We start from the raw sequence: 9,862 nt of genomic DNA, 5'->3' as shown, positions 1-9,862 counted from the left end.
ATTCATTTAACTGTAAAGTTTTCTTGATAGTTTATAATATAAATACATTTTAAACTATGTCTACATGTAATTGTTCAATAATTACCATTGTTAGACAATATCATCCTGCATTATAAAATGTTATAAGCTAAAGATTCTTTTAAAGTCTCTAGATAAAAACTAAATTAAAGACGGCAGAACGTTTTTTTATTATTAACATTTTGCAGGTAAAAACAGTTGAAATTAAATCCATTAGGTAATCTAAAAATGATTCAACATAGAGCAAGGGACAGAGTAAATATGTATATTTTATATAATGCATTAGCTTTTTTTAATCAGGTGGGGGTGATAGAAAAATCTCATCTAAACATTGGATCTCTGTTCAGGGCTTAACATTGTATCTGTTTTGTAATTTCTGGAAAATTTGAACTATTTTTTTACTTCCTTTCATGACAGGAAACGTTTTTTGCTCCAGGCCGGTTAGTGGAGTCTGGCGCCCTCAATTGGTCGCGTGGCCTGTTAGCAAACTGAATATTAGAATAGTACAGCTAAATCCAAAGACGTTTTGGTTTACTATTTATCAATATGTTACATGCAAATAAATCTGTATCTAATGTTGGGGTGGGAATAAGTTTATCCAGTAACCACCAAAAGCTGCGATTGGCTCCTCTTTGCTAGAGCGGAGAAAAGTAACAGATACCACGTGAAAGGGCTTTTATTTACTTATGCAGAGGTCTGTACAATAATTTACATCGGATTCGGAATAATTACGTTTTTAATAGTATTTAAATTAATTAAGTAAAAAAAAAAAAAACAAAGTCAGCAAGCGTTAAAGCCTTTAACCCCGCCCATTGTAAGGCACTCGTTCTGATTGGCCATTCTGTAGGGAAGTGAAAACACGCAGGCGCAGCATGTTTTAATATGGCTGCGTCCTTGTGAATGTTGCCAGTAGCTTGAATAAAACAAATTGACATTATATTGCAGATGGATCCTGTATTATGGAACCGTCGTGCGTCGATAATGTATGCTGTTGGCATTTGGACCCTGTTTGGTTACGGATATTACAAATACACGTACAGAACCGATGTTCCAGGTGAATATAACAGGACACTAGAGCGTTATACATCAGCTGTCATTTACATCAGAGTATTCAATTAATCTACAGACATGTTTACTTATGTTTCAGTAATGTCGTATGTAAATGTTGATCTCAATGTTTAAAATTATAAGCTAAATAATCACTGGGGCATTATTATACTAAAGAAATTACAACGTTGCGTCAATTTCAAATCTGCATGTGTTGCGAATATTCATAATATACTGTTTTTTTGTTTTTGTTTTTAGTTGAAGTGCCCATCGAAGAGGAAGACAACAGGCCTAATGTGAAAAAATATGAAACGACACACTCGAAAACCACAATTGTCCATAAGGAGAATTTTGTGCCATTCTCCACAAGGTTTTTAAACCTCTTCAGACCTACAAATGAAAGTGAAAAACATGAAGAAGAGAAATAAACTGACATTTTTCCCCCTACAAAAAGATTATCTGTCATGTTTTAAAATGTTAAATGAGATCATTTTGGGACAATTCAACTCAACTGCAGTTTAAATGAAGATAATCAAGCTCCCCGGCAACCAAAAATTATATGCCTTGGATCAATCAACACATCAACATGAATGAATATTGTGTTTATGACGTCTAAGTTAAATGTCACCTAAAATCCCAAGCTTTTTATTTATAAAAATAGCTGGGAATATTGTTGTGGGAAAAAACTTCACAGAAAGTAGAAAATATAACGACTGATAAACTTCTTTCTAAACATTTGTTGGTGTGTTTATTGAAATGTATTTTTAATGTTTATGTCATCTTATTGGGGTTTTGTTTTTGCATGATGGGGATTTGCACTTACTAACAGAGAGCAAAACAAGCTTATGGCTGGGTTGTGTTTTGTCATAATTTACTCACCCTCATGTTGTTCCAAACCTGTATGAGTATCTTTCTTCTGTTGAACACAAAATAAGATATTTTAAAGGATGTTGGTGATCAAACAGTTGACGATAGCCACTGACTTCCATAGTATTTTTTATTTTTTTGGGTGAACTATCCCTTTAAGCCTAGTCCCAGACTAAAATGAACGGTTTTAAAGGAGTAGTTCACTTTAAAATGAAAATTACCCCATGTTTTACTCACCCCCTCGCAGTTCAAACCGCTTATGCTACGTTCTATCGATACAGAAGTTGAGTACGGAAGGTGGTCTGGCGGAAGCTAGATATTTTACTTTATAAAGTTTTAAATATGGATATTTTTCTTACAAAACCCCATTGTTTTGCTTCAGAAGGCCTTTATTAACCCCCTCGAGCCTGGAATACGTTTATGAGGGATGGGTGTGCTTTTTTGAACTTCAAACTCTATGGACCCAATCAGTGCCATTATAAAGCGTGGAAGAGCCAGGATATTTATTTAAGGGTTAGTTCACCCAAAAATGAAAATGCTGTCATTAATTACTTACCCTCATGTCGTTCGACACCCGTAAGACCTCCGTTCATCTTCGGAACACAAATGTAGATATTTTAGTTGAAATCCGATGGCTCAGAAAGGCCTCCATTGGCACAATGCACTGTACACTCTCAAGACCCATAAAACCTACTAAAGACGTCGTTACAAAGTCCATCTCACTACAGTGGTTCTACAATAACTTTATGAAGCGACGAGAATAGTTTTTGTGTGCAAAAAAAATCTAAATAACGACTTATATTGTGATGACCGATTTCAAAACACTGCGTCATGAAGCTTCAAAGCGTTATGAATCAGTGAGTCGAATCATGATTTGGATCGCGTGTCAAACTGCTGAAATCTCGTGACTTTGGCGATCCAAACCGCTGAATCGACTCAGTGATTCATAGCGCTTCGAAGCTTCATGATGCATTGTTTTGAAATCGGTCATCACTATATAAGTCGTTATTTAGGTTTTTTTTGCGCACAAAAAATATTCTCGTCACTTTATAAAGTTATTGTAGAACCAATGTAGTGAGATGGACTTTGTAACAACGTCTTTAGTAGCTTTTATGGGTCTTGAGAGTGTAAAGTGCATTGTGCCAATGGAGGCCTTTCTGAGCCATCGGATTTCAACTAAAATATCTTCATTTGTCGTCCGAAGATGTCTTACGGGTGTCGAACGACATGAGGGTAAGTAATTAATGACAGAATTTTCATTTTTGGGTGAACTAACCCTTTAAAATATGTCTGTGCCATTGTTTTGTCTCAAGATGCACACCAGTACATTATTTTTCTAAGGCACATTTATAAAAGCTACTTAAATGGCCTAATAATTGGCCTAATCCTGGCCTAATCTAATCTATCTATCAGGCCTGAATGGTTTTTATATCAGTTTTCCATTTAAGTGAGGATATTTAAAGGAATTAATGCTAAATGCTTGTCAAACGCCTGTATATCTGAAGTAATTCAAGTCTTTTAGTCAGAAGCGGTAATGAGCGTCAGAGGGGCGGGGCTTCGTAGAAACCGGAAGATCAAAGTGTTCGAGTGTTACACATGATTGGAGACCTAAACAATGAAGGCGATCATTCAAAGAGTAACGAAGGCAAGCGTGACAGGTACGGCACACAGCTCCTAATTTCATAGCGAATGCTGTTGTCAGCTAGACGCTCCTTGTAATATTTTAAGTTCATTTATTGAAATGAAAGTGAAAGATGTACACTATACACTGCTGTCTTGCGTGCCCAACTTAACGTTAGTAACTTAATAACAACTATACACAGAAATGTAAATCTATGCGTTAGATAGAACTGTTCAGATTTGCACTAAGCATTATTTTTAGGACGCAGCTCGTGTTGCCTTCACTTTACTGTACGGTGACGTCATTCATGCACTCTGAAACAGTTGGGGAGGAGCAGATCAGCTCCATAGGCAGAGGACTCTGTGTCTTACTTGGCATCTCAGTGGAGGACACACAGAAGGATGCTGAATACATGTAAGTACTGAAGTCTGGTCAAAATGAGGTCATATTTAATATAATAATAAATAGGCTACCAATGACTAAATTGCATTCATTGCTTTGCTTATTTTTGGACTTCAGATTTCATTCATAAGGGCTGTAGGGTTAATTTAGTAAGTGGTGGATCTTGGAAATGTATAATCTGATTTTTCTTGTGCTGTATCCCAGAGACACTTTTGTCCTGATATGTGCTACCTGAAACTGATTTGATAGATTTTGACTATAGTTTGTATTGATTGACACCTGTGTTGTGTTCAGCATCCATCAAAACACTTTAAAAGCTTCAGGGCAAAGCAGGGAGTGTAATTTGATTGACATGGAAGAAAGGTCAGTAAAATTTACAAAAATAGGAAAGATTTAAGTCACGATGACCTGCAAAAACAGAACTTTTAGAGTCAAAAAAAATAAATAATTTTAAGTAAAAACATAATTTACACTATCATTCAAAGTTTTGGGGTGAGTTAGATTTTTTAAAAAGGTTTTTGAAAGAAGGCTGCATTTATTTGTTACAAATAATACAGTAAAAACTGCAAAATTGTGAGACATTTTTACAATTTCAAAAAACTGTTTTCTAATTTCATATATTTGAAAATGCTATTTATTCATGGTATTTTCAGCATCATTACTTCAGTCTTCAGAGTCACACGATCCTTCAGAAATCATTCTAATATGCTGATTTGCTGCTGATATTATTATAATCAAATGTTGAAAACCATGATAGATTATTTACAAGAGTCTTTAATACATATAAAGCAAAAACACTGTGTTTATTTGAAATAGAAATCTTTTGTAACATTTTTTTTTTATTTATTTATTTTTATTTAACCTTTATTTAACCAGGAAAAGTCCCATTGAGTTACAGTAACTCTTCTCCCAGGGAGTCCTGGCCAAGGCTGGCGGCCAAAAGTTTCAATACATAAAAGACAAAACATAAATTACATAATACACCACAAATCTCTATACATACACTATACATACTAGAACACAAACAAATCATTATAAATGTATTCACTGTCACTTCTGATCAGTTTAATGCATCCTTTAGAATAAAAGTATTCAATAATTAGTGACTCCAAACTTTTGTAATGTAATTGATTAAAAGTGCGCAACAGTATCAATAACGTACAAACCCCAAAATAATACTTGAGTAAATGCACTTCTTTACTCTCCTTCTGAGGGACAAACATAGAAATGTGTCAGTCTTATAGTAAATGTGTGCCTTAAAGGAACAGTTGAGCCAAAAATGGCTCATTATCTCTGTCGTCATTATCTCACCCTGTATTTCCTTCTTCCTTAGAACACTAAAGTTGTTTTAATGAATGTTCATGCTGCTCTTTGCCATTTTAGCCTACAGTAACCAAGGAATGATCAGTATGATGTTGTTTATCAGGGTACGTAAGATTCTTAACTTGCGTCTGTTTGAGGATGAGAACGGCCGTGCCTGGAGCCGCAGCGTGATGGACGAAGGGCTGGAGGTGTTGTGTGTGAGTCAGTTCACTCTGCAGTGTATCCTCAAGGGAAATAAGCCTGACTTCCACTCTGCCATGCCGGCCGAACTGGCTCAGCCCTTCTACAACAGAATACTGGAGCAGATGAGGGAAGCGTATAAACCAGAACTCATCAAAGGTGAGGCTAGACCTGCCAGGCCTTGAAGATTTCATTCTTCTGATCAAGATTAGCTTATTGTTTAAGGTTTTTGCTGCATTAAAGGGATAGTTCACCCAAAGATTACATATTTACTCTCGTATCATTCCAAACCTGTTTGACCTTTTTCTGCTGAAGATATTTTGAAGAATATTTCAACTGTTTTGGGGTGAGTAAATGAACTGAACTATTCCTTTAATTCTATTTAGTCACTGAATAATTAATCAAACTATAACTCAGAAATTAGCAATTTTACTATGTAGTAAAAGGACGGTTGGAACAGTGGTTAATTTATTGCTTTAATTACTATCATAATACATTAATTAAATTAATAGACAAATAAATAATTAATTGTATTAATAATTAAACTATTATTTAATTAATTTATAATAATTTATATATAATATAAGTAAGATTTTTAGTAATTTTGTTATGTGTTTTTGCTATTTTTGTCATTTTATGTGGGTTTTTTTTGTCTTTTTTTTTTTAAATATTAACCCTCTGGGGTTCATACAATCTACAAATCAGCCAGGATGCAGAAAAAAAGGACTTAACAGTGAAGGGGTGAATCTATAAAACATCAAGAGTGCAAAACAGACAAAAAAACTCACACACACACACACACACACACAAAAACATAATTAGCTTTTGGAATGGCACGCGTTCATTTGTGTGTGCGTGTGTTTTTGTGTGTATAAGTGTGTGTGTGTGTGTGTGTGTGTGTGTGTGTGAGTTTTTTTTTGTCTGTTTTGCACTCTTGATGTTTTAGAGATTCAGCCCTTCACTGTTGAGTCCTTTTTTTCTGCATCCTGGCTGATTTGTAGATTGTATGCACAAAAAACTCTGTATTTTCATATTTTTGCCAATTTCCCGTTCATTTTCTATGGGGGTCATTTTTGACCCGAAGGTCCTGACTCAGTGTGACTTTTTTTTTTTTACGACCACTTAGACTTTTCAAATCCTGTCCCCAATTTTTTTTGGGTGTTCATATACCAAGTACCAATAAAGTCACCAAGTTTCGGACCATTCGGATGGAGCTACAATTTGTAATTTTTTTTAATAAAATGCAAGATCCACTATAGTGGTAAAAATGTGCTATTGCGTGATAAAAATGCTCAATATGTCCACCGGATGGCACTGATCTCATTTAAAAAATTGCTTTCATGAGGCCTAGGCTTGACTCTAAAATGAAATACAGCTTTAATAAAAAAAACTTTAAAAAAATTATATAATTTTTTTTATTATATTCAATGGGAAAAATGGGTCATAATTATTGCATAAATATTAATTATAAATCATAAAATTATCTCAAAACACCAAAAAAGAAAAGAAAAAATAATATTGAACAAAAATATTTCATTGATTTTACTCAAATCTTCTTTATCTTAATCCTGCCCTCCGGCCATTTTTGACCCGAAGGTCCTGAGTGTGACCCATAAATGAAGTACCCCAGAGGGTTAAGTAGTGATTTATTTTTTTATATGCAGTTTTTGAAATGTCTGGAATCCCAAAATGAATTGCTGTTAAATAATTTATCTGTTAATAAGAAGGGTTGGAAAACAACTTTGTCTTTTAGATGGGCAGTTTGGTGCTAATATGCAGGTACTTATTCAGAATGATGGACCTGTTACCATTCAGCTGGAGTCTCCTACTGGCCCCAAAGACCCTAAACAGGTATCTAGATTTGTGCTGCAATGGATGCCTTATTATTATCTTAATTCGTTTGTAATACTGCACAACTTATTTTGAGACTGTATGAATGAACCCATAACAGTTTGCCTTTCTTTTCTTTTAATGCTTCAGCTGTCCAAACAAGAGAAGCAACAGCAGCGGAAAGAAAAAACCCGGTCAAAAGGCCCCTCAGAGTCCAGCAGAGAGAAGGCAGCGCTGCGCTCTAAAGCAGATCCTAGCGCCAGCAGCGGAGCAGACGGAGATGTGTCCTCTGAACGGGAACCATAGAGTACCTCACGGTAAACTTTACAGCCACAGTCATAATTCTAGTCTCTTGTTTATTAAACTAAATCAATCTATCTATCTATCTATCTATCTATCTATCTATCTATCTATCTATCTATCTATCTATCTATCTATCTATCTATCTATCTATCTGTCTGTCTGTCTGTCTGTCTGTCTGTCTGTCTGTCTGTCTGTCTGTCTGTCTGTCTGTCTGTCTGTCTGTCTGTCTGTCTGTCTGTCTGTCTGTCTGTCTGTCTGTCTGTCTGTCTGTCTGTCTGTCTGTCTGTCTGTCTGTCTGTCGCCATATTTACTCCCGGTATTAAGATGCGTTTTGGTTGATCAGATCACAAGTAGACAAGGGAGACACATTCCGGTTTACACTTGGCGTTCTCTTTCGTCCACTTTCAACCACTTCTGTCCTGATTTCTTCGAGGGGAGGGTCTATGGATAGGTATATGTATGTGTTTTTTCAGATCTTTCAATCTAAGCTCACGCAACTTACATATGAACACGCCCAGAGACAACGGAAAAACATACTGAGAGTATCAGTTTTCGTTTCTGCTCTAATAGCAGCAGGCCATGCCAAGCACTGTGAGTGCGTGTTAGAAATCAGGAATGGTGAGAGAACATTGTGCTTACATCTTCAAACCAAATTTGGGTCTTCAGCCGGCAAAGTTTAAATCCTGTCTGGCTAGTGCGCTTGCCATAATGTTTATGCATTAGGTCAGTAAGCGGAGAGCTGGTGGTATTTTGTGGCTGAACGAACTGCATTTGACCACATGAGTGTTTACACTACAAAAGCAATCCCGTCAAATACGTTTTCGTCTACCTCTAGAAGTGGACAAGCTCAAAACGTTTTAGACACTGTTTACACCTGTATTTAGCGTCGTCGTCCATTTGTGATCTGATGGACCAAAACGCATCATAATACCAGGTGTAGCCTAATCTCTGTTAGAGCTGGTCGATTCTGGATAAACTGAGAATTGCAATTTTGTTTTGTTTAAAATAGAGACATTGATTCTCCCACGATGCCGAACAGACAACTTAACAAAATAACATGTAATTTATTGGTGTTCTGACAAAATTTTAATTTCTGCAGTCTATTTAAAAATATATATTTAATTAATTTGAATAAAGTTTGATTCAATGGCTCAAACATACTACTACTAATTGTTTTTTTACTGGATGATTCAGTGTTTTTGAAGAATCTCCTGAATTAATGATTCAATTACAAATATATATTTTTTTAACAGTCACTTAACGCCACCTACTGGTGTAATGCTGTTAAATTAATACAATCTTTATTTGAAGCTTGAAGTTACTTTCAAAAGGTGATTCCATCCATCCATCCCTTATTTTCCATAATTCAGTGAATGAGTTCATTTTTTTTTTTTTTTATTGAAATGAGTCAAGCTTCAGGGACTGCTCTTTGGAGAGTGACACCAAAGGCTCATTGTATTTCTTTTTTTGTTTTTTTTAAGGATTTTGCAACTTCCAGATTTTCCAGGGAATGCTGCTGTCTTCAGGGACATCTCTCAGTGCAGCTCACGCCGCTCACTCTCTGTCTTATTACTGTCCTGAATGTCCACGATAGTGCCCAGTCGAATTTTCTTCTGAAACTTGAACTGTACATAAACACAAGAACAAGTGGCAGCTCCACTATTACCAGTAGAAAAAAGACTCAGGCACATATCTGAACATATCTGAATATTTACTAGGCCATCTAATTTATTTAAAAGTATACAACTCTGTGATATGTTTTAATAAAAACGAAAAAAAAAAATGTGTGTTGCTTTTGCTTATTGCATAACTGAGAAAGTAGTGTTGTTCTTTTTATAAATCATATTTGAAGATCTTGTTTATATCTACTAACTAAGTGAAATCATTATTCATAAATATTTTCCATTGCTTCAAAATGCTTTGCAGGTGACGCCACAGAGCTGGTGGCAGTCAAATGAAATTGGATAGTTTAAGTTGCACTTAAGTTTATAATCTTATAAAGAGTGTGACCAACTAACAAAGCACAAAAGCGCTTTTGTGAGGTAATCTTCTTTATTGCATGGGATTTTAAGTAGGATTATTCCTGAACGTGGAAAAACAGATGTGTATCTGTACAGCTTTGATGAATTTATAATAAATTTTCCTTTTATAATGATAAAAAAACAGGCTAAAGACAACACTTTAATGTAATTGTCTTTTAAATTATATTTATTTAAAGTGTACATGTTTTCTTGTTTTAAGAACATTACAGTCTTGACAAAGGGCAGGGCT

The 9,862-nt window shown here is 35.2% G+C and overlaps 1 protein-coding gene across 1 annotated transcript; it reads left to right on the top strand.

Annotated features, from left to right (window-relative positions):
• Positions 1 to 3,486: 3,486 nt before the first annotated feature.
• dtd1 (D-aminoacyl-tRNA deacylase 1) lies at positions 3,487 to 9,353 on the top strand. The gene is made up of 6 exons (XM_079841093.1): positions 3,487 to 3,590; positions 3,877 to 3,967; positions 5,382 to 5,617; positions 7,212 to 7,309; positions 7,439 to 7,605; positions 9,073 to 9,353. The coding sequence occupies exons 1-5, from the start codon at positions 3,548 to 3,550 to the stop codon at positions 7,592 to 7,594; spliced, it is 624 nt and encodes a 207-aa protein (XP_079697219.1). The 5' UTR covers positions 3,487 to 3,547; the 3' UTR covers positions 7,595 to 7,605; positions 9,073 to 9,353.
• The last annotated feature ends 509 nt before the right edge of the window (positions 9,354 to 9,862 follow it).

Source organism: Gobio gobio (assembly GCF_949357685.1).
Source record: "Gobio gobio genome assembly, chromosome: 17".
NCBI lineage: Eukaryota > Metazoa > Chordata > Actinopteri > Cypriniformes > Gobionidae > Gobio > Gobio gobio.
The sequence above is the reverse complement of the archived record's forward strand: the minus strand, read 5'-3'. Positions and strand labels throughout refer to the sequence as shown.